The sequence below is a fragment of the Stegostoma tigrinum genome, chromosome 9 (genome assembly GCF_030684315.1).
Source record: "Stegostoma tigrinum isolate sSteTig4 chromosome 9, sSteTig4.hap1, whole genome shotgun sequence".
Taxonomy (NCBI): Eukaryota; Metazoa; Chordata; class Chondrichthyes; order Orectolobiformes; family Stegostomatidae; genus Stegostoma; species Stegostoma tigrinum.
In genome coordinates, this window is record NC_081362.1 from 29497410 (window position 1) to 29523552 (window position 26143).

The 26143-nt window shown below is 44.1% G+C and overlaps 1 protein-coding gene across 1 annotated transcript in view; it reads left to right on the forward strand.

Moving 5' to 3' along the window:
• Positions 1-26143, forward strand: part of nt5e (5'-nucleotidase, ecto (CD73)) — an 86588-nt gene that overhangs the window by 40099 nt on the left and 20346 nt on the right. Inside the window, exons 2-3 of the mRNA XM_048536243.1 lie at positions 2264-2486; positions 2565-2753. Of these exons, the coding sequence (XP_048392200.1) occupies positions 2264-2486; positions 2565-2753 (412 nt within the window). The remainder of the gene's footprint in view (positions 1-2263; positions 2487-2564; positions 2754-26143) is intronic.

Below are 26143 nucleotides of genomic sequence, written 5' to 3' on the forward strand. Positions count from 1 at the left end.
GATCAATGTTCTGCGGACAACATCTTGACTATGGTGCTGTATGCTTGAGTTCCTGAACTGTGCTCCCAAACGAGCAATTCCAATCCAGTTACTATTGCCAAACTGGATAACAAATTTTCTGTGAAAAACCAGACAAATCGAAACTAGTCAATTACCACCCCAACAGCTTAATATCAAACAGAAACTACTAGAAAAACTTGGATCTGTCAGTATCAGTGCAATGAAGAAGAATTCTGAAGACAAGTCACTGGACCGAAATGTTAACTCTACTTTGTGTCCACAGGTGCTCTCAGACCTGCTGACTTTCTCCAGCAATTTCTGTTCAGGTTTCTGATTTCCGGCATCAGTGGTTTTTTTTGTTTTTTTAAGCTTAATATCAATCACTGAGTGCTGTCAAGTAGCACAAGAATAACCTTCTCACCAAAGCTCAGTTTAAGTTCCGCAAAGATCACTCGGTTCCTAATATTGTTACAGTCCAAGTATGGATGAAAGAGTTACATTCCAGACTTGAGGAAAAAGTAGCTATCCTAAACATCCTGCTTCTAAGTAAGCAGTTAAGGTACAGGTAGAGTTCAAAGCTTAGATACTGCTCAGCATGTAAGTTACCTCCTAACTCTGCCTTAACCTACATGGCACAAGGCAGGAATGTGGTGAAATGCTCCCCACTTGCCTGGACGAATGCAGCTGCAAAACCCAAGAAGCTCGACAACGCCCAGGACAAAACAGCCAAATTGATCAGCACCTCCTAACTCACTACTCCCTGGGGTCATTACAAAAGCTAATCAAAGGATGCAAATCCCCCAATATACCTGTTTAATAAAATCAGTTTAACTGAAAACATTGACCAGATTCCTGAACTTAACAAGCACTGTTGATTATAACAAATAAATAAAGTTCTAACAAAAGCAGAATAAAACTACCAATACCGCTTGGGGCGGCATGGTGGTTCAGCGGTTAGCACTGCAGCCTCACAGCACCAGGGACCTGGGTTCGATTCCAGCCTCGGGTAACTGTCTGTGTGGAGTTTGCACATTCTCTCCCTGTGTCTGCGTGGATTCCCTCCGGGTGCTCCGGGTTCCTCTCACAGTCCAAAGATGTGCAGGCTAGGTGGATTGGCCATGCTTTGTTGCCCATAGCGTTCAGGGGTGTGTCGGTTATAGGGGGATGGGCCTGGGTGGGATGCTGCAAGGGGCTGTATGGACTTGTTGGGCCGAAGGGCCTGTTTCCACACTGTAGGGAATCTAATCTAATCATAACTCAACACATGGAAACTTTAACCCTCCTTTTAAGGGAGATTTAGAAGGATATGGGCTAAATGCAGGTAAATAGGACTAGTTCAGCTTTGGAAACTTGGTCGGTATGGACAAGTTTGGCTGATTCTGTGCTGCATGATATTATGACTGTATAACCATCGATGTAACACGGCTGCTGTGTGCTCAATCCACAAGATGCAATGCAATAATTTATCACACTCCTTCCAAACCTGTGATCTTCTCCACCTGGAAGGACACGGCAGCAAGTGCATTGAAGCATTGCTCTTTGATTATCCTTCCAAGCCACACAGCTTTTGAAATATAACTATTCCTTCACTGTCACCAGGTCAGAATCTTGGAACTGCCCCCCTAAAAGCACAGTGATTGTACCTGCACCATACACACTACAGTTGTTCAAGAAAACACTCAACATCCCATTCTCAAGCTAATTAGGGATGGGTAATAAATACTGGGCTAGGTAGCAATGGCCACATCCTATAAGTAAACTAAAAGAAGTGGCATAAACCAGTGATCACTGGACCTAAGGAAGATATTTCGCTTCGAGGGTAGATCAAAGTATGGACCATAGCACAAAGGAGTTGAAGCCAAAAGCTCAGATTCATTTAAAGGAGCAGTGAGACCAAGTGAGAAAAGGGAAGATGATGATGATAGTTAGATGAAAAGGGGTGGGAGGAGGTTCATGTAGACCAGTTGGCTGCATATCCTATATGCCTTTCCGGCCAACATTTGTGTCATGTACAAGCTACTTTAGTTTCACTGTAATTTCCTCTGTGAATTACTGTAAAATTGGCAGACAAATCAAACAGATCCACACCAGTTTCTCTACTTGCACTGAATGTTTAACATTAAGACACCGAGCAAAGTATGTAGTCATAAGTTAGAAAAATATGGAATGTACTTCCACAGACAAAACAGTTTTGATTTTGATTTCCTAAATGTGTATGTTCTCGTTTTAAACTTTGTAACTGAAATGCTCTTCTCTCCCATAGGCACTGGGAAATCATGAATTTGACAATGGTGTGGATGGCCTTTTGTACCCCTTTCTTCAGAATGTTACTTTTCCTGTGCTGAGTGCAAATATAAAAGCAGATCAGCAGTTATCACCAAGCATCATGGGCTACTATGAACCATATGTGATCCTAAAAGTCGGTGGGCAAAAGATCGGTGTGGTTGGGTACACCACCAAAGAAACCCCAATGCTTTCAAGCCCAGGTGGGGACCAGTTGAAGCTGAGGTTCAGTGTTACAGAGCTTTGAAAAAGCCACCAATTCTTTTTAATGTATATTCCAGGGCCGCACCTATTTTTCGAGGATGAGATTGAAGCTCTGCAGCGTGAAGTTAACAAACTCACAACTCTGGGAGTTAACAAGATTATCGCCCTAGGTCATTCAGGTTTTGAGACTGACAAACAAATTGCAAAGAAAGTGAAAGGTGTCGATGTCGTAGTGGGAGGACATTCCAACACTTTTCTTTACACAGGTAAACTTTTCAACTAATTTTGTCCATTAGTTGCATTGAAATTATGGAATAATGGAGAAGGATTTGTCCATTGTGCCTATGCCAGCTGTTTGAAAGAGCTGCCAGTTAATTTCAATCACTAACTCTCCCCTCATAAACTAAAACATTATTTGCCTTCCAAATGCTTGCAAATTCACTTTTAAGATTGATTACTGAATCTCCCTCCATCACAATTTTAGACAGTACTTTCTAGATTAAAACAACTCGTTCTGTAATAAAGTCCATGTACAAAACAGTATACAAATTACATATTGCACATAACAACATATTGTTTTTAGTATCATCCAGTCGCAACTTGACCTTATGTAGTCTGCCTAATTCAATGTTAGTTGAAATGTCATGGTCTATAGACATAGCCTTAAGCTATAGGGACAATTATTTAATTCCCCAATTGAAAGCAACTGATGTAAATGTTGAGACAACAAGGTGTAGAGCTAGTTGAGTACAGCAGGCCAAGCAGCATCAGAGGACAGGAAAGCTGACGTTTCGGGCCTGGACCCTTCTTCAGACATGAGGGAGGGGAAGGGGATTCTGAAATAGAGAGACAGAGCAGGAGGCGGTGGGAGGTGGATAAAGAAGCAGATAAGTGGAGAGGAGACAGAAAGGTCATGGAGGCAGGGATGAGGCTAGTAAGTAGGAGGTGGGGGTGGGGTTTGAGGTGAGAGGAGCAAATAGGTGGGCGAAAAGACGGACAGGTCAAGGAGGTCGGGACGAGCTGGGCTCGTTTTGGGATGAGGTTGGGGGTGGGGGTTAGCTGGGCTGGTTTTGGGATGCAGTTGGGGTTGGGGAGATTTTGAAGCTTGTGAAGTCCGCATTAATACCATTGGGCTGCAGGGTTCCCAAGCAAAATATGAGGTGCTGTTCCTGAAACCTTCGGGTGGCATCATTGTGGCACTGGAGGAGGCCCAGGATGGACATGTCATCCAAGGTGTGGGAGTGGGAGTTGAAGGGGTTCGCGACTGGGAGGTGCAGTCGTTTGTTGCGAATTGAGCGTAGGTGTTCCACAAAGTGGTCTCCAAGCCTCCGTGTGGTTTCCCCAATGTAGAGGAAGCCACATCGGGAACAGCGGATACAATATACCACATTGGCAGATGTGAAGTTGAACATCTGTTTAATGTGGAAGGCTTTCTTCGGGCCTGGGATGGAGGTGAGGGGGGAGGTGAAGGGGCAGGTGTAGCACTTCCTGCGGCTGCAGGGAAAAGTGCCAGGGGTGGTGGGGCTAGTGGGGAGTGTGCAGCAGACAAGGGAGTCATGGAAAGAGCAGTCCCTCTGGAAGGCAGATAAGGGTGGGGAGGGAAAAATGTCCTTGATAGTGGGGTCAGATTGCAGGTGGCGGAAGATGGTGCATTGAATCTGGAAGTTGGTGGGGTGGTTAGCGAGGACTAGGGGGATTCTGCTTTTGTTGTTATTGTGGGGAGGGGATGGTCCGGGGAACTTAAGGTTGGGGTGGGAAGGTGTTAGTGAAGTGGATGAACTGTTCGAGCTCCTCATGGGAGCACAAGGCGGTGCTGATACAGTCATCGATATAACGGAAGAAGAGGTGAGGGACGGGGACAGTGTAACTGCAGAAGAGGGACTTCCACATATCCTCCAAAGAGACAGGCATAGCTTGGGCCCAACGTGTAGCATTGGTCACCTCCTTTGTCTGTAGGAAGTGGGAGGAATTGAAAGAGAAGTTGTTGAGGGTGAGGACGAGCTCGGCTAAGCAGATGAGGGTGTCAGTGGAGGGGAACTGGTCGGGCTTGTGGGACAGGAAGAAGCAGAGGGCCTTTAGGCCATCTGCATGGGCAATGCAAGTATATAGGGACTGGACGTCCGTGGTGATGATGAGGTGTTGGGACCAGGGAATTGGAAGTTCTGGAGGAGGTGGAGGGCGTATGTGGTGTCACGGATGTAGGTAGGGAGTTTCTGGACCAAGGGGGAGAAAATGGAGTCCAGATAGGTGGTGATGAGTGCTGTGGGGCAAGAGCAGGCAGAGACAATGGGTCGACCAGGGCAGACGTGTTTGTGTATTTCAGGAAGGAGATAGAAATGGGCAGTACAGGGTTGGGGAATGATGAGGTTGGAGGCTGTGGTGGGAGGTCACCTGACGTGATGACATTGTGGATGGTCTGGGAGATGATGCTTTGTTAGTCAGGAGTAGGGTCATGATCAAGAGGACGGTAGGAGGAGAAGTCAGAGCTGGTGCCTAGCCTCGGTGATGTAGAGGTCAGTGCATCATACACTGCGCCACCCTTGTCCATGGGTTTTATAGTGAGGTCAGGGTTGGAGCAGGGGAAATGGAGGGCTGCATGTTCTGTGGCGGAGGTTGGAGTGGGTGAAAAGGTTGGAGATGTTGAAGCGATTGATGTCTTGATGGCAATTGGGTAGGAAAGAGGGTTGGTGTCCAGGAGGATGGGGTGTAATGGAGGCAGGAAAAAGGGTTAGGTTCACAGTTAAAGAAGTAAGCGTGGAGGCGGAGGTGGCAGGTAAACTGTTCAACGTCCAAGCGTGAGCGGTATTCATTGATGTTAGGGTGGAGGGGCATAAAGGTGAGTTCTTTACAGAGGGCTTACCGTTCTTCCCCAGCAAGGATGAGGTCTGGGGGGATGGTGAAGTCCCGGCAGGGCTGGGTGCTAGTGTGTACTCTGGAGGCGGTGGCGAAGGAACATCGGTGGTGGGCGAAGTGGCGTCAGGGGTCGGTGGAGTGGCGTCAGGCAGGGATGTAAATTCTGGCTTGCATGGTCAGGCATCTGAATCTCCAGTATCTGTTTTGAGGTGGGAGGAGATGAAAGTCACTGATTGAACTCCAACGTCTGGCAATTCCCCTTGATGTATCTCATGATAAGTTTTGGATATCTTTCAGTTGAGTGCCACAAAAGAAACTGTGATCCCTGTTTGTGATGCCTGATTCACTAGCACTTTCATTTTGTCTTTTAAGTTTATCTTACACAAATTACTAGTAGCCAAGAAGATAGATATCAGCATTAGTAAAGTCAGGCAAATCTTCCACTTCAGTCATTTGCTGAATCATGAAACTTTTCAAAGTGGATATTCAGCTGTACTGCCTCAGCCACCTTTTAATCCAGTCTCGTCCACCTGTCTTTTCCGAGTATTTTTCAAATTCTTTTGCAAATATTTACTCACTTTACCTTTAAAAGTCACCATGAATTCTGTTTAGACCCCTCTTTGTACTGCTACATTTATATCTTACATAAAATAAATCTCCTAATTTGTTGATTCACTTCTGACTCTGACCATAAATTTACACACCCTTGTTAGTAATCAGCAAACAGTTTGGCAAAGGTTTTTTTATGGTTTAATTTGTCAAAATACTTTGCAATTCTAAACACTGATGGGTGAAATTCCAAAAATCTTTAAGAAGCTCAGCACCGTTCAGAACATAGCAGCCTGCTTGTTGGCACCCTATTCACCACAATGAACTCCTAACACCAATTACAAAATGCACTGCAGTAACTCATCAGGGCTCTGTCAACAGCACTTTTCAAACTTGCAACAGCTACTACCATTAAGGAGAAGTGCATCAGATGAATGGGAACACCCCACCTGCAGTTTTCCAGCTACCATCATTTCTGAGGAAGGGTTACCAGACCCGAAACATTAACTTTGATTTCTCTTCACAGATGCTGCCAGTCCTGCTTAGCATTCCCAGCAACTTCTGTTTTTGTTTCTGATTTGCAGCATCCGTAGTTCTTTCGGTTTTTATGGGTTCAATGGTGATGGCCCACAGCGTCAAGGGCCCGGTTTAGGGTTGTTTGATATGTTTCAATGTTGGCCCATTTAGCATGGTGACAGTGCTGTACGGCATGAAAGACATTGTTAAAACCCTTTTTTCATTATTTCTGTTTTTTAATCAATTTGGTTTACAACTATGAACTGGGAACTAGGAATGACTTTTGGACTAAGGGTTACAGCTTATGTTAAAAGGAAAACAGACCAAAAATGTTTTTTAGATAATAAAATGTGAGGCTGGATGAACACAGCAGGCCAAGCAGCATCCCAGGAGCACAAAAGCTGATGTTTCGGGCCTAGAGCCTTCATCAGAGAGGGGGATGGGGTGAGGGTTCTGGAATAAGTAGGGAGAGAGGGGGAGGCAGACCGAAGATGGAGAGAAAAGAAGATAGGTGGCGAGGAGAGTATAGGTGGGGAGGTAGGGAGGGGATAGGTCAGTCCAGGGAAGACGGACAGGTCAAGGAGGTGGGATGAGGTTAGAAGGTAGGAGATGGAGGTGCGGCTTGGGGTGGGAGGAAGGGATGGGTGAGAGGAAGAACAGGTTAGGGAGGCAGAGACAGGTTGGACTGGTTTTGGGATGCAGTGGGTGGAGGGGAAGAGCTGGGCTGGTTGTGTGGTGCAGTGGGGGGAGGGGACGAACTGGGCTGGTTTTGGGATGCGGTGGGGGAAGGGGAGATTTTGAAGCTGGTGAAGTCCACATTGATAACATTGGGCTGCAGGGTTCCCAAGCGGAATATGAGTTGCTGTTCCTGCAACCTTCGGGTGGCATCATTGTGGCACTGCAGGAGGCCCATGATGGACATGTCATCTAAAGAATGGGAGGGGGAGTGGAAATGGTTTGCGACTGGGAGGTGCAGTTGTTTATTGCGAACCGAGCGGAAGTGTTCTGCAAAGCGGTCCCCAAGCCTCCGCTTGGTTTCCCCAATGTAGAGGAAGCCACACCGGGTACAGTGGATGCAGTATACCACATTGGCAGATGTGCAGGTGAACCTCTGCTTAATATGGAAAGTCATCTCGGGGCCTGGGATAGGGGTGAGGGAGGAGGTGTGGGGGCAAGTGTAGCATTTCCTGCGGTTGCAGGGGAAGGTGCCAGGTGTGGTGAGGCTGGAGGGCAGTGTGAAGCGAACAAGGGAGTCACGGAGAGAGTGGTCTCTCCGGAAAGCAGACAAGGGTGGGGATGGAAAAGTGTCTTCGGTGGTGATGTCGGATTGTAGATGGCAGAAGTGTCGGAGGATGGTGCATTGTATCCGGAAGTTGGTGGGGTGGTGTGTGAGAATGAGGGGGATCCTCTTTGGGCGGTTGTGGCGGGGGCGGGGTGTGAGGGATGTGTTGTGCGAAATGCGGGAGACGCGGTCAAGGGCGTTCTTGACTACTGGGGGTAAAGTTGCGGTCCTTGAAGAACTTGGACATCTGGGATGTGCAGGAGTGGAATGCCTCATCGTGGGAGCAGATGGGGCCCAGGCAGAGGAATTGGGAATAGGGGATGGAATTTTTGCAGGAGGGTGGGTGGGAGGAGGTGTATTCTAGGTAGCTGTGGGAGTTGGTGGGCTTGAAATGGACATCAGTTACAAACTGGTTGCCTGAGATGGAGACTGAGAGGTCCAGGAAGGTGAGGGATGTGCTGGAGATGTCCCAGGTGAACTGAAGGTTGGGGTGGAAGGTGTTGGTGAAGTGGATGAACTGTTCGAGCTCCTCTGGGGAGCAAGAGGCAGCGCCGATACAGTCATCAATGTAACGGAGGAAGAGGTGGGGTTTGGGGCCTGTGTGGGTGTGGAAGAGGGACTGTTCCACGTAACCTACAAAGAGGCAGGCATAGCTGGGGCCCATGCGGGTGCCCATGGCCACCCCCTTAGTCTGTAGGAAGTGGGAGGAATCGAAAGAGAAGTTGTTGAGGGTGAGAGTTCACCTGGGCCATACTTTTATGCTCAAGCAGATGGCAGATGTTGAGTGGTTATTCGGAATTCATATAGCTGATGGTTGGTTTGTCTGTCAGGGAGTGAATTGTGTTTTGGAAAAAAAGAAACTGGTGGCTGATGCCACAGCATAAAGATTTGAAAAAGCTCCCTGCCTAATCTCCCATGGGCAACTCTTGGAAGCTCAGAGAAGATAAAACTAAGTTATAAATATTGAGTGAACTGAAAAGTTGACTCTGACCAATGTCTTTGGAAATTCAACCAAGGAACAATCAGCTATGACTGTGGAACAATGCATCATGTAAAGTACTTAAGTAATCTGGCCAGTTTTGTCTATTTTCTTCTTTTTATGCCATTGCTGTTTCTGTCTTTGTGTGAATGTGGTTGAAAAGAAAGGGCTTTGGATTTAAACAGTCGACCAGTTAGATTACTTTAACTTGCTCCACTGAAGTTGCAATATTATTAATAAATTGTTTTGGTTTGTATCTGAAACAAAAGACAATGTCTGGAATTGATTTTTTTACAGAAGCTGAGATGGGCTTTTCAAAAGTCTGGTTAGGAATCATCGAGGTCAGTTCTGAGGGTCTTTTGAAAGTTTTAACTTTACTGTGTTGAGAATATAGGGGTAGAAAGCTGATATGGTTTGGCTGGCTGTCTCTATTGTAACAATAACATCAGTATGAAGGTGGAGACTTTCTCTCCACAAAGACTGTGCACAGTAGTCATAGAACATTAGAGCACAGTACAGGCCCTTCGGCCCTCAATGTTATGCTGACCTGTCATACCAATCTGAAGCCCATCTAACCTACACTATTTCATGTACGTCCATATGCTTAACCAATGACGACTTAAATGTACCTAAAGTTGGCGAATCTACTAAAGTTGCAGGCAAAGCGTTCCATTCCCTTACTACTCTGAGTAAAGAAACTACCTCTGACATCTGTCCTATATCTTTCACCCCTCAATTCAAAGCTATGCCCCCTCGTGCTTGCCGTCACCATCCTAGGAAAAAGGCTCTCCCTATCCACCCTATCTAACCACCTGATTATTTTATATGTTTCAATTAAGTCACCTCTCAACCTTCTTCTCTCTAATGAAAACAGCCTCAAGTCGCTCAGCCTTTCCTCGTAAGACCTTCCCTCCATACCAGGCAACATCCTAGTAAATCTCCTCTGCACCCTTTCCAAAGCTTCCACATCCTTCTTATAATGCAGTGACCAGAACTGTACACAATGCTCCAAGTGCGGCCGCACCAGAGTTTTGTACAGCTGCAGCATAACCTCTTGGTTCTGGAACTCGATCCGTCTATTAATAAAAGCTAAAACACTGTATGCCTTCTTAACAGCCCTGTCAACCTGGGTGGCAACTTTCAAGGATCTGTGTACATGGATACCGAGATCTCTCTGCTCATCTACACTACCAACAAACTTACCATTAGTCCAGTACTTTGCATTCCGGTTACTCCTACCAAAGTGCATCACCTCACACTTGTCTGCATTAAACTCCATTTGCCACCTCTCAGCCCAGCTCTGCAGCTTCTCTATGTCTCTCTGCAACCTACAGCATCCTTCATCACTATCCACAACTCCACCGAACTTAGTGTCGTCTGCAAATTTACTAACCCATCCTTCTACGCTCTCTTCCAGGTTATTTATAAAAATGACAAACAGCAGTGGACCCAACACCGACCCTTGCGGTACACCACTACTAACTGGTCTCCAGGATGAACGTTTCCCATCAACTACCACCCTCTGTCTTCTTTCAGCAAGCCAATTTCCGATCCAAACTGCTATATCTCCCACAATTCCATTCCTCCACATTTTGTACAATAGCCTACTGTGGGGAACCTTATCGAACACCTTGCTCTAATCCATATACACCACATCAACCGGTTTACTCTCATCTACCTGTTTGGTTACCTTCTCAAAGAACTCAATAAGGTTTGTGAGGCACGACCTTCCCTTCACAAAACCGTGCTGACTATCCCTAATCAACTTATTCTTTTCTAGATGATTATAAATCCTATCCCTTATAACCTTTTCCAACACTTTACCAACAACTGAGGTAAGTCTCACTGGTCTATAATTACCAGGGTTGTCTCTGCTCCCCTTCTTGAACAGGGGAACCACATTTGCTATCCACCCGTCATCTGGCACTATTCCTGTATACAAAGATGAGTTAAAGATCAATGCCAAAGGCTCGGCAATCTCCTCCCTGGCTTCCCAGAGGATCCTAGGATAAATGCCATCTGGCCCAGGGGACTATCTATCTTCATCCTCTGTAGGATTTCTAATACCTCTTCCTTGTGTACCTCAATCCCACCTAGTCTAGTAGCCTGTATCTCAGTATTCTCCTTGACAACATTGTCCTTTTCTGGAGTGAATACTGTTGAAAAATATTCATTTAGCGCTTCCCCTATCTCTCTAACTCTACACACAACTTACCACTACTATCCTTGATTGGTCCTAATCTTACTTTTGTCATTCTTTTATTCCTTAAATACCTTTAGAAAGCCTTAGGGTTTGCCCTGATCCTATCTACCAACAACTTCTCATGTCTCCTCCTGGCTCTTCTGAGCTCTCTCTTTAGGTCTTTCCTGGCTACCTTGTAGCCCTCAAGCGCCCTAACTGAGCTTGATCTCATCCTAACATAAGCCTTCTTCTTCCTCTTGACCAGAGATTCCACCTCCTTCGTAAACCACGGCTCCCGCGCTCTGCAGCTTCCTCCCTGCCCGACAGGTACATACTTATCTCGGACACGCAGGAGCTTTTCCTTGAATAAGCTCCACATTTCTAATGTGCCCGTCCCCTGCAGTTTCCTTCATCCTATGCTCCCTAAATCTTTCCTAATCTCATCATAATTGCCTTTTCCCCAGCTATAACTCTTGCTCAGTGGTATACACCTATCCCTTTCCATCACTAAAGTAAACATAACAGAATTGTGATTGCTATCACCAAAGTGCTCACCTACTTCCAAATCTAACACCTGGCCGAGCTCATTACCCAGTACCAAATCTAATGTGGCTTTGCCCCTTGTTGGCCTAACTACAAGGGGCCAGGTCACTCCAACTGATATTACCATGGATGCAATAAGTAGGTAGATTCAATGTAGTAGATGAAGCCTAGTAGATATTTCCCATGTTTTGCTTCCCACACCACCTGCTGCTGATGCAGTCTAGCAGCTTTGTCCTTTTGATCTCAACCACTTATTCAGTAGTGATGCTGCTGAGTCACTTAGTGATGGACATAGATGTCCTTCATCCACGAGATTTGATTGAGTCTGGAGTCAGTGTTGCAGACTCTCAAAGCAACTCTTTCTGACCTGGTACACGAATGTGGGACAGGACATAATCAGGGATGATGATGGCAGTGTCTGGGACGTTGTAAAGTATGATTCCATGAATATGGCTGTAACAGGCTGTTGCTTGATTAGTCTGTGAGACAATTTTCCCAATGTTGCCTTGTTTAGCCATACCAGCCAACTCATTACCACTGACCACAATAATTAGACCATAACAGCCAAAGATTTGGCAGCTATGACATTCTTTCCAGAGTGCAAAACAGAACTGAATGCACCCATTTCATCACCAAGACACAATACAGCATCAGGGGCATTTATTAACTGGAAGGCTACCATTTACTCAATGTCTGTGACCACTAACGGTAAGGAGTATCCATAATTCTGATATTCTAGTGTTAGGTGTTTCTCCCTAATGAGAGAGTAGCCCTATGGTCCAGTAAAACTGTGGTGGTTTACTATGAATTATAAAATCCCTAATGTTTGAATGCTGTGGTACAGTGTGGTGTGATACCCACATTTGTAGCTGTGGTGGAGAAATGAGAACATAAGAACTAGGAGCAGGAATAGGCCATCCGGCCCCTCAAACCTGCCCCGCCATTTTATAAGATCATGGCAGATCTTTTTGAGATGCAGCTCCACTTACCCGCCTACTCACCATAACCCTTAATTCCTTTACTGTTCAAAAATTTATCTAGCCTTGCCTTAAAAACATTCAGCGAGGTAGCTTTGACTGCTTCACTGGGCAGGGAATTCCACAGATTCTCAACCCTTTGAGTGAAGAAGTTCCTCCTGTCCTCAATCCTACATCTGCTTCCCTTTATTTTGAGGCTATGCCCTCTCGTCTTAGTTTCACCTGCTAGCGGAAACAAACTCCCTGCCCCACCTTATCTATCTCCTTCATGATCTTATATGTTTCTATAGGATCTCCCCTCATTCTTCTGAATTTGAATGAGTATAATCCCAGTCTGCTCAGTTTTGCCTCATAATCCAACCCTCTCAACTCTAGAATCTCCTCTGCACCCCCTCCAGTGCTAGTATATCTCTTATCAAGTAAAGAGGCCAAAACTGCACACAGTACTCCAAGTGTGGCCTCACCAGGATCCTATACAGCTGCAGCATAGCCTCCCTGTTTTTAAACTCCATCCTTCTAGTAGTGGCAGACAAAGTTCCATTTGCCTTTTTAATTACCGGCTGCGCCTGCAATCCTAGTTGTAGCGATTCATGCAAAAGGACACCCAAGTCTGTCTGTACAGCAGCATGTTGCAATTATTCACCATTTAAAACATAGTCTATTTTGCTGTTATTCCTACCAAAATGGATGACTTCACACTTATCGACATTGTACTCCATCTGCCAGACCTTTGCCTACTCACTTAGACTATCTATATCCCTCTGCAGACTTTCAGTGTCTTCTGCACACTTTTTACTCTACCACTCATCTAGCGTCATCTACAAATTTTGACACACCACACATAGTCCCCAACTGCAAATCATCTATGTAAATTGTAAACAATTGCAGTCTGAACACTGATCCCTGAGGCACACCACTAGCTGCTGACTGCCACCCAGAAAAACATCAATTTACCCCTACTCTTTGCTTTCTACTGGTCAACCAATCCTCTATCCATGCCAATACATGACCTGTAATACCATGCAACTTTATCTTATGTAGCAGCCTTTGGTGTGGCACCTTGTCAAATGCCTTCTGGAAATCCAGATACACCACATCCACAGGGTGTCCACCGTGCAAGTAATGTCCTCAAAGAATTCCACCACATTAGTTAAACATGACCTACCCTTCATGAACCCATGCTGGGTATTCCCAATGGGACAATTTATATCCAGATGTCTTGCTATTTCTTCCTTAATGATAGATTCAAGCATTTTCCCCACTACCGAAGTTAAACTGGCCTATAGTTACCTGTTTTTTTTGTCTACTTCCTTTTTTAAACAGTGGTGTCACATTGGCTGTTTTCCAATCTGCGGGAACGACCCCAGAGTCCAGTGAATTTTGTAAATAAATACATGTGCGTTTGCTATTTTCCCCCATCACCTCTTTTAGTACCCTGGGATGCATTTCATCAGGGCCAGGAGACATGTCTACCTTTAGCCCCATTAGGTTGCCAAGCACTGCCTCCTTAGTGATGATAGTTCCTAGGTCCTCACCTGCTATAACCTTCTTGCCATTAGTTTTCAGAATGTTATTTGTGTCTTCTGCAGTAAAGATCGACGCAAAACAACTGTTGGATGTCTCGACCATTTCCTCATTCCCAGTTATTAAATTGGCCTTCTCATCCTCCAAAGGACCGATGTTTACCTTGGCCACTCTTTTACGATTTACATATTTATGGAAACTTTTGCTGCCTGTTTTTATATTCTGAGCTAGTTTACTCTCATAATCTATCTTACTTTTCTTTATGAATGTATTTTTTGTGGCTTTCTGTTCGCCTTTAAAGATTTCCCAGTCTACTAGTTACCCACTACGCTTTGCTTTTTTGTATGTGTTTTTATTTCAATCTGATACTTTCCTTTATTTCCTTAGACATCCATGTCTGGGTCTCTCTTTTTCCAACAGTTCTTCCTTATCACTGGAATATACTTCTGCTGAGCACTGTGAAAAATCACTTTGAAAGTCCTCCACTGTTACTCAATTGACCCACCATAAAGTTTTTGCTCCCATTCTACCTTAGCTAACTCCTCCCTCATTCCTTCATAGTCTCCTTTGTTTAAGTTCAGGACATAGGTACTGGATTTAAACTTCTCACGCTCCATCTGTATTTTAAATTCAGCCATACTGTGCTCCTTCGCTCCTTCTGAGAGGATTCCTAATTATGATATCATTATTTATTCCTGTCTCATTACACAGGACTAGATCTAGGGTAGCTTGCTCCCTCATAGGTTCCATTACATATTGTTCAAGGAAATTATCACGGATGCATTCTATGAACCGTTCCTCAAGGCTGCCGTGACCGACCTGGTTTGACTAATCGATATGTAGATTAAAATCCCCCATGATAATTGCTGTACCATTCTTACATGCATTAACTATTTCTATGTTTATTGCCCGCCCCACCACGATTTCATTATTTGGTGGCCTCTAGATCACACCTATTAGTGACTTCTCCCTGCAGTTCCTAATTTCCACCCAAATGGATTCAACATTTTGTTCAATAGAACCTATATCATCTCTCAATACCACTCTGATATCATCCTTAAAAATCAGAGCAACACCACCTCCCTTACCTTCCTGTCTGTCCTTCCGAACAGCTTGAGACATGCTACTCCTGTTCTCCCTTGTTTCCAACGGCATAAGCAGCCATCTTCTGGTCAATTTAAGTCAGTGAAGACTCTGGCATAATGGCAGCCTTCTGAACAGTGGCAGCAAGCCGCTCTATTGCCAGAGCACTATTGCAGTGTTTTTTTTTTTCCTTTATTCATTCATGGGATGAGGGCATCACTGGCTAGGTCGGCATTTATTGCCCACCCCTAATTGCCCGGAGAGCAGTTAAGAGTCAACCACATTGCTTTTTCCTTGGATCAGATACATACAGATTGGCCAAGAAAAATAATAAATCTGAGGACTGGGAGCAGTTTATAATTCAGCAAAAAAGGACCAAGGGATTGATTAAGAAGGGCAAAACAGAGTACAGAAGTAAGGTTGTTTCTACAGAGACATGGTAAGGATGGCTGTTTCCTTCCCTAAAGGACAATCAGCAATGGATTCATAGTCATCATTAGATTCTTAATTCCAAATGTTTATTGAATTCAAATTTCCAATGTCTTCCTTGGCAGGATTCGAACCCAGGACCCAAGAACATTATCTGGGTTTCTGGATTAGTAGTCCAGTGATAATACGACTCAGCCATTTCCTCCGTAAAGAGTGGCACAGGAGAGACTGTGCTTAAAAAAAAAAAGTTGGAATGCAAGTCAGTAATTTGCTGGGCCTACCCTCCAAGACAGTCGCCAGTTTGTTCATGGGGAAGCTATGTGCTGATAGCCTGGATAGATACTTCCAAAGTCCATGACAGAACATACTACCCCTCTGATATCTCCTGCACCCAGTTCATACTGGACATGCGGCATCCATCACATTTTTTTTTATGGACGATTCCAGATAATCATCTGACTGGGACTCCACATCTAGCTGTCCTCTAGCCTTCCTCCATCTGCTTTATCTCAGCCTCCAACAACTGCAGGTGCAACTGAATGCTTTCACCAGATTGTGATGCTCTGACTCCCAAGGTATGATACCCTTCCCTGATGTCAGAAAATTACAACAATTGTTTATTTCTGTCTGTTGCAAAAGCAAAATGGGTAAGAGGGCCAATCCATGGCTTACAAAGAAAATGAGATAGTATCCGATCCAACAAAGAAGCATACAGATTGACCAAGAAAAATAATAAATCTGAGGATTGGGAGCAGTTTATAATTCAGCAAAGAAGGACCAAGGGATTGATTAAGAAGGGGAAAACAGAATACAAAAGTAAGGTTGTAGGAAACATGAAGACTGACGCTAAGAATTTCTATGGAAACATGAAGAGAAAGAGTAAAGACAGATGTAGGTCACCTACGGACAGAAACAGAGGAATGTATAATAGGACACAAGGAAATGGCTGGGGAATTGAATGCATACGTTGCTTCTGTCTTCACAAAAGGGCCGGTACAGTGGCTCAGTGGTTAGCACTGCAGCCTCACAGCACCAGGGACCCAGGTTCGATTTCAGCCTCAGGAAACTGTCTGTGTGGAGTTTGCACATTCTCCCTGTGTCAGTGTCGGTTTTTTCCCACAGTCCAAAGATGTGCAGGTTAGGTGGATCAGCCATGCTAAATTGCCCGTAGTGTTTAGGGGTGTGTGGGTTATAGGGGAATGGGTCTGGGTGGGATGATTCAAGGGGCAGCGTGGACTTGTTGGGCCGAAGGGCCTGTTTCCATACTCTAGGGAATCTAATCTAATCTAAGTAAAGCAGGATATAAATCAGATACCAGAATAGTTTGCAAGATTTTGTGAGAAGTAAGAACTGAGGGACATCAATATTAATAGTGAAATGGTGCTAGGAAAATTGATGGGATTGAAGGCTAATAAATCCCGAGGGCATGACAATCTACATCCCAGAGTACTTAAGGAAATAGCTCTAGAAATAACGGATGCATTGGTGGCCATCTTCCAGGATTCTGTAGACTCTGGAACATTCCCTGCAGATTGAAGGGTGGCTAATATCAGTCCAATATTCAAAAAGGGAGGTAGAGGAAAAAACATGGAATTATACAATTTGGGGTGGCTTGGTGGCTCAGTGATTAGCACTGCTACCTCACAGCGCCAGGGACCTGGGTTTGATTCCACCCTCGGGTGACTGTCTGTATGGAGTTTGCACATTTTCCCCGTGTCTGTGTGGGTTTCCTCCCACAGTCCAAAGATGTATAGGTTAGTTGGATTGGCCATGCTAAATTGCCCGTAGAGTTCAGGGATGTATGGGTTATAGGGGGATGGGTCTGGGTGGGATGTTCTGAAGGTCGATGTGGACTTGTTGGACCGAAGGGCCTGTTTCCACATTGTAGGGATTCTATGATTCTACAATGTAATCTAAACTGGTGAGCCTAACATCAGTAGTGAAGAAAATTCTCAAATTGATTGTCAAGGATTTTACAGCAGAGCATTTAGAAACAATGGCAAGATCAGACGGAGTCAGCATGGATTTTTGAAGGAGAAATCATGCTTGACAAATCTGTTACAATTCTATGAAAATGTAACTAGTAGAGTTGACATGGGGTAGCCAGTCAATGTAATAAATTTGGTCTTTCAGAAAGTGTTTGACAAAGCCCTAAATAAGAGATTAATGTGCAAGAATAAAGATTGCGGGTGGTGTATTGAGATGGATAGGAAACTGTTTGGCAGAGAACAATCAAAGGGTAGGAATTAATGGGCCCTTTTGAAATTGGCAGGCAGTAATTAGTGGAATGCACAGGGATCGTTGCTTGGACCCCAGCTATTCACAATATGTATTAATGATTTGGATGGAGGGAACAAAAGGTAACATCTCAAAGTTTGCAGATGATGCCAAGTTGGGTGAGAGGATGAACTGTGACAGGCATGCAGAGATCCTTCAGCATGATCTTGACAGGCTGAGTGAGTGGGCAAATTCAATGGCAGATGCAAGAATAGTTTGGATAAATGTGAGGTTATCCACTTCGGAAGCAAAATCAAGACTGCATAGCTGTAAATTGGGAGAGGGGAGTGTGCAGCAGGACCTAGGCATCCTTGTGCACCAGTCACTAAAGGTAAACATGCAGGTGGTAAAGAAGGCAAATGGTATGTTGGCCTTCATTGCAAGAGGTTTTGAGTACAGGAGCAGGGATGTGTTGTTGCTGTTGGACTGGGCCTCGGTGAGACCATACCTGGAGTACTGTATGCAATTTTGTTATCCTTTTCTGAGGAAGGATGCTCTTGCTCTTTCATGAGTGTAGCAAAGATTTACCTGGCTAATCCCGGGGATGGCAGGTCAGATGTATGAGGATTGACTAGGTTGCGATTGTTTTCATTAGAGTTCACGTGAATGAAGTGGGATCTCATAGAGACTTATAAAAATCTAATAGGACTGGACAGTGTAGATGCAGGGAGGATGTTCCCAGTGGTGTGTGTGTACAGAATGAGGGGGTCACAGTATGATGATTTGATATGGAGCTGAGACATTTGTTCACCCAAGGAGTGGTGAGCCTGTGGAATTCATTACCACAGGAAGTAGTTGATGCCAAAACATTAAATGTATTCAAGAGGCGACTATATATAGCACTTGGGGCGAATGAGATCAAAGGTTATGGGAAGAAAGCAGGGTTAAACTGTTGAGTTGGTTGATCAGCCATAATCGTGGAGAATGGTGGAGCATGCTCAAAGGGCAGAATAGCCTCCTGTGCTCATATCTTATGTTTCTGTTTCTGTGTATTTGCACAGTTTCTGGGTACAGAACAAGCATGTAAGGCTATACCCTCCTCAGAGGTCAGCATGGGATCCTGGTGACTAGCAGCAGCATCAGTACTTGATGGTAAATCTGCGCAGCGACAAAGCAGGAATGTTCCTGTTGTCATCAGTAATTGAGAAGTGTGCATTTAGATACTACCATATTGGCAATACTTAAGGTGTTGTGAAATGTGCATCTTTGTACTCCAAAACTTGTAGCATATATTGGCTTATCCTTCACTGCATGAGAGCAAATACTGTCAATGCCTCTTTCATAACATGCCAGAGCTGTGCCAATCATGCATCCTCCTGTTAGCACTATTAACACATCTCCTTCAAATGTCCACAACACCCCTCACAATCTTATTACCCTAGGACCTTCTTGCTACTTTGTCTGTGACAATGGACCAGCTCCACATGTTGGTGGGGAGTTCCAAAATCACCAGTTCTACTGACGTCAGGCAAATTACTCCATCTTTGCATTTTCGTAGACATTCTTTTAAAAATTAATTTCTGAGGATGGGGATCTGCTGGCAAAGCCAGCATTTATCACCCATTCCTAATTATGGTTATGCTGGAACCACATAAAATGTTGGTTAGGCCAAAACTAGAATATTGCATGCAGCTCTGGAATCCATATTATCAGAGGGATGTAATAGCAATGGATACAGTGCAAAGGATGTTGCCTGGACTGGAGAGTATTCACTATTAAGAAAGATTGGATACAATTGGGGTTGCTTTCTTTAGAGGAGATTGAGAGAAGACATGATTGAGAAGGGCATAAATGGGGTCAACAAAGAAATCTTACCCCTTGATGGAGTGATCAATGACCAGGGGTGTAGATTTAAGGTAAGAGGCAGAATGTTTAGAGGAGATGTGAGGGAAAAGCTTTTACACCCAGCGTGTGGCAGAAATCTGGAATTCACTGCCTATAGGGGTGATAGAGGAGAAACTCTCATGACATTCGAAGTCTTTAGATGTGTACTTGCGATGCCAAGGCATTCAAGACTTTGGGCCATGTGTTGGAAAATGGATTAGAATTGTTCGGTTGTTTTTGACTGCTGCAGACATAATGGACTGAAGGGCCTTAATCTGTGCTGTAGTTCTCTATGATTCTAATTGCCATTGATGATGTAGTGGTGAACTGTTTTCCTGAACCACAGTAGTTTAATTGATAGAGGTAGAGCCGCAAATGACATTAGGGAGGGAATTCCAGGATTTGACCCAGTGACCCTGAAAGACAACAGTATATTCCCAAGTCAAAATAGTGTAGCCACGACCTTTAATATCCTAGAATGCAACCCATCAGGTCCAGGGGACATATTGGCCTTTAGCCTCATTAGTTTCCCTAGCACTCCTTTACTAGGAATTAGTTATTTCATTTACTTCCTCTCTGCATTTTCCCCTTGAATGTTTAGTAATTTTGCAGTATAATGAGCGTCTCCTAGCGTGCAGATGTTTGGTTTAGCTTAGCTGTCTGGATAGTTGGTTTCTGACATAGTGTGACTACAAAAGCATAGATTCAATTCCTTCACTCATTGAGGTTACCATGAAGGATTCTCTTTCTCAACCTCTCCCCTTGCCTGAGGCTTGGTGATCCTCAGGTTAAATCATCACCACTAGTCATCTCTGTCTATTGATAATGAAGCCCAACATTTCTCATATTCTTTCCTACCTTTTTTCCCCTTGGTTCTCTTACCAATCCATCTCTGCCTTAAATATACACAAGGACTCCACAGTTCTTTGTGGCTCGAAGTTCCAAAGACACTGAACCACCTGTGAAGAAATTCCTCCCTGTGTCAGTATTAATTTTGGAGCCCCTTTATTCTGAGACTCTACTCTCACATTCTAGATTCTCACATAATCTTGTCAGCAGCTCCTGACAAGCCCGTTAAGAATCCTGTACATTTCAAAATGATCACCTCTCATTCTTCTAAATTCCACTGAGTAGAGTCTCAAACTGTTTAGCCTTTGCTCATAAGATAGTCCTTCCACACCAGGAAACCTCCTGTAAATTGTCTCCAATGAAATGATATCTTTCTTTGAACAAGGGGACCAAAACTGTTCATGATACCCCAGTTGCTGTCTCACAGGTACCTTGTGCAGTTGCAATAAGACTTTTCCACTGTTATATCCCAAACCCCTTGAGTTAAGGACTAACACTCCATTAGCCTTCCCATTGCCTGTATGCCAGCTTTGTGTATAAGTACCCCCAAGTCTCTGTGTTGTAGTTTTCTGCAGATTTTCTCCGTTTAAATAATATTTTGTTCTTTTGTTCTCCATTCTAAAATGAACTTCACATTTTACCATATTATAATCCACTCGTCAACTTTTTGCCCACTTACTTAACCTATCAATTTCTCTCTGTAAACTGTTGGTATCCCACTCTCAATCTGGCTTTCCACCTATTTAATGCCGTCTGAAAATTTGGCAACGGTACATACACTTCCTTCCCCCAAGTCATTTATACATATTGTAAACAATTGCAGTCCCAGCACTGATTCCTGTGGAAGCTGACTGGATACAAGATGCCAACTTGAAAAAGAATTCCATCTGAGATAACAAGGTGTAGAGCTGAATGAACACAGCAGGCCAAGCAGCATCAGAGGAGTAGGCAAGCTGATGTTTTGGGTCTTGACCCTTCTCCAGACATGGAGACATGATTTCGCTTTCTTGAAGCAATACCAACTCTGCTTGATTAGATTATGATTTTCCAAATGTTCTGCTATTACTCGGAGTTCTACAGCATGGAGACAGGCCCTTTGGCCCAAATTGGCTCATGCTGATCAAAATGTCCATCCTCACTATCCACGTTTTCCCTGCATTTGGCCCATGTCCTTCTAAACCTCTCCTATCCAAGTATTCATCCAAATGACTTCTAAATCTTCTTAATGTACCCACCTGAACCACTTCCACTGGTAGTTCATTCAATATGCATACCAACCTGTGTTCTTAAAAAAAAGTTGCCCCTCAAGTTTCCATGTATTCTTTCTCCTCTTACAACTGATGCCCTCTAGTCATCTTTTCCCCAACCCTGGGAAAAGGACTGAGTGCATTCACCCTATCCATGACTCTCATGATCTTATGCACTTCTATAAGGTTCCCCCCCCCCCACCAGTCTCTTACGCTCTAAAGAAAAAGTCCTGGCTTATCCATCCTCTCTCTATGAACTCAATCCCTTGAGTCTTGGCAACATCCCTGTAAATTTCTTCTGCACTCTGTCCAGCTTATTAATGTCTTTCCTATAGCAAGGTGACCAAAACCAAACATAATATTCCAAGTGTGGCCTCACCAATGTCCTGTACGACAGCAACATACCTTCCCAACTTCTATACTCAGTGTCTTGACTGATGGCCAGTGTGCCAGAAGCCGCCTTCACTACCCTGAGGACCATGCATCTGAATTCCAATGTCCCTCTGTTCAAGTGCACTCCTTAAGGCCCTACAGTTCACCATGGAAGTCCTACTTTGGTTTGGCTTCCCAAAATGCAACACCTCACATTTATTGATATTAACCCACATTTGCCATTTCTTGGCTCACTTCCCTAGCTGATCAAGATCCTGCTGCAATTTCTAACAACCTTACTCACTGTCCACAAATACCACCTATTTTAATGTCATCCACAAACTTACTAATCATGCCTTATACTCTGTCATCCAAATCATTGCCATGGATAACAAATAGCAACGAACGCAGCACCAACCCATGAGGCACACCACAAGTCACAGGCCTCCAATCCAACAAGCATCCTTCCACAATTACTCTTGCCTTCCTACCGTCAAGCCAGTTGTCTATCTAATTTGCCATCTCTCCCTGGATCCCACGCGACCTAACCTTCCACAGCAGCCCACCATGTGTCTCTACCTCTGTCCCATCTAAAGCACCTGTACCCTTTATCTGCCAAACCTGTCTCTTCCTTAGCCATGTTTCTGTTATAACTATAATATCATATGCCAGTCCCATGTACCAATCCACACCCTGGGTTCATCAGCCTTACCTGTCAGCCCTCTTGCATTGAAATGGATTCAGTTTAATCTAACAGGCATTCTTCGCTCCCTGTTTTGTTCCAGCCTGACCTGTCTCTTCAGCTTGCTATTTCTGATTACCGTATCTCCTTCCTGCCTCACATTTGTCTTCCTGCTGTTGAGGATCCCACCCCCTGCCAACTTCCTTAATAATGATTCTAATGCTTTTCCAACTAAAGATGTTAGCCTACTCAGCCTATAGGCTACTTAATCAGAATCCAACAAATTTTTAGGAAATTACAACTAATGCATCCACTGTCTCTGTAGCCACTTCTCTTAGGATCCGAGGATGCAAGCCAACAAAGCCAAGGGACTTATCTGCCTTTAGCTCCATTAGTTTGTGTATTACTACTACATCAGTGATGGTTATTATACTTAATCCATTCCCTTTTTTTCGTATTAATGATATGTTTAAAGTGTCTTCGACTATAAAGACCAATATAAAATATCTATTTAACTCCACTTCCATTTCCTTCGCCCCCCCCCCCCCAAAACCATTTCCCATGATTCAGTTTTAAAAGGGTTAATGGGCAACATGGTGGCTCAGCGGTTCGCACTGCTCACATCAACAGGGATCTTGGACAGCTGGCTGTATGGATTTGGAGTGAACTCCCTTGTCTTTGTTTTCTCCGGGTGCTCCAGTTTCGTCCCTCAATCTAAAGATGTTCAGAGTCAGTGGATTAGGCATGGGAAATGCAAGGTTACAAGGACAGAATAGGGGTTCTGGATGGGATGCTCCTTGGAGGATCTGTGTGGATTCAATGGACCAAATGGCTTGTTTCCACACTCTAGGGCTATGATTCTAAATTTACTTTGACCTCTCGCTTCCATTTTATATATTTAAAGCTCTTATTGTCAGTTTTTGTATTCCTTGCTCAGTTTATTTTCAGCTTTTTATGATCTTTTCAGTCATCCTTTGCTGGATTATGCATTTATCGGAGTCTGTTATTACTGACTTTGGCCTCCTTTTTATATGTTTTTTTCTTTAAACATAATGCACTCCTAACTTGTGATCAGAGATAATGGGAACTGCAGGTGCTGGAGAATCCAAGATAACAAAGCGCGAAGCTAGATGAACACAGCAGGCCAAGCAGCATCTCAGGAGCACAAAAGCTGACATTTCGAGCCTAGACCCTTCATCAGAGAGGGGGATGGGAAGACCATTGATACCATTGGGCTGCAGGGTTCCCAAGCGGAATATGATCCACATTGATACCATTGGGCTGCAGGGTTCCCAACCTGCAGTGCCACAATGATGCCAATAAACAACTGCACCTCCTGGTCGCGAACCATTTTAACTCCCCCTCCCATTCCTTAGATGATATGTCCATCATGGGCCTCCTGCAGTACCACAATGATGCCACCAGAAGGTTGCAGGAATAGCACCTCATATTCCGCAATTCACAAGCTTCAAAATCTCCCCTTACCCCACTGCATCCCAAAACCAGCCCAGCTCATCCCCGCCTCCCTAACCTGCTCTTCCTCTCACCTATCCCCTCCTCCCACCTCAAGCCGCACCTCCATTTCCTACCTACTAACCTCATCCTGCCTTCTTGACCAGTCCGTCCTCCCTGGACTGACCTATCCCCTCCCTACCTCCCCACCTATACTCTCCTCTCCACCTATTTTCTTTTCTCTCCATCTTCGGTCCGCCTCCCCCTCTCTCCCGATTTATTTCAGAACCCTCTCCCCATCCCCCTCTCTGATGAAGGGCCTCGGCCCGAAATGTCAGCTTTTGTGCTCCTGAGATGCTGCTTGGCCTGCTGTGTTCATCCACCTTCACACTTTGTTATCCTGTACTCCTTAACTTCACTGGTTAGCCATGATTAGTCAATCCCTCTCTTTAAAACCTTTTCTCCTAACTGGGATGTACTTTTGCTAAGTGTCATGCATTACCTCAAGTGTATGCCACTGCTTGCTTACACTCATTCCTGCTAATCTATCTGCCCAGCTTTAGCTAATTATGTCCTCATTTCTATGTAATTCCCTTTATTTAATTTGAACACGGTTGTTTCTGACCATATATTTCACTTAAACTAAATATTAATTCTGTCACATTATGATCACCACTTCTGGAGGCTCTTTTACTTTGAAGTCATTTATTAAACCTGCTGCATTACCCATTAGCAGATCAAGATAGCCTGCTTCCTGATTAGGTCTGTAACACATTGCTGTAGGAAGCTTTCTCTAATGTACTCTATGAATTCATTGTTGTAGCTACACTTTCTAATTTAATTGATCCAATCATCATGAAGATTAAAGTCATCATAATTATTGCTTTATTCTTTTTACATGCACGTATTGTTGATTTTATAGCCTTTAGCACAGAGTGGCTATTTGGATGTCTGTACACTGTTCCTACTAAGGTATTGCCAGGTTTTGCCTCCAACCAAGTAATCTCTACATCATCTAAGCCTAGATGTGAAAAGTGATACATTAATATAATATTCCTTTTCTTTCTCCTGATAGTCACAATGAGTTATTAACTTGTTTTTGCTTCTGGAATTAAAGGATCAATAGAAGGATCAAACAAAGGAATAAATAACTGTCAGCCTGCGAAAAACACAGAATCCTTAACCTTTCATAAACAGCGGCATAAGAGCACGAAAGCAATATATTGTTTAAACTTTACAAATCACCAGTTAGGCCCAAGGTACTGTGTTGGTTCAGTTGTGGGTTTCACGCTTTAGGAAGTGTCAAAGGCTTGAATACAGAGGAGATTTGCTCTCCAAAGATGATTTTAGTTCTGTGGCGAGATGGGTAAAGGGAGGAAAGTGGATGTGAGAAATGTCAGATCAGCTGTATCGTACTGAATGGCGGAGCAGACTCAAGGGACAGAATGCTAGCTTCATGTTCGTATTTGGTAGGGACTATGGAAATTGGGGTTATTTCCCTTAAAACCAAGATTAAGATGAATTTGAAAGGAATTGTGTAAATTGAGAAGTTTTGATCAGATGGATAGAAAATGTTTCCACCATGAGGATGATGGGTAATAAAACGTAGAATTGTAAGCTAGTTAGTGTAGCATCCAAGAAACTATCACTGATTGTCATAAAACTCCACCTGGTTCATTAATGTCTTGAAGGAAAGAAATTCCCCATCCTTAACCTGTCTGGCCTACATGTGACTCTAGACCACAGTAGATAGGTTAGTGCAGACTCAATGGGCTGAAGGGCCTGTTCTGTGGTACATGACTCTTGACATTGCAGTCAACCCTTACCTGCCCTCTGAAACATCTTAGCTAGCCACTCAGTTCAAGGACAATTAAGGATGGGCAATAAATGCTAGGTTTAATTGACAGAGACATCCACATCCATGAAAAAGTAGGAAAAACTGAGAACAAAGGTCAAATAAGAAATCATGGACAAAAAAGCCAGGGAAGAAGAGATTTTTTTTTGCACAGAGCTAATGTTATCAGGAATGCATTGCC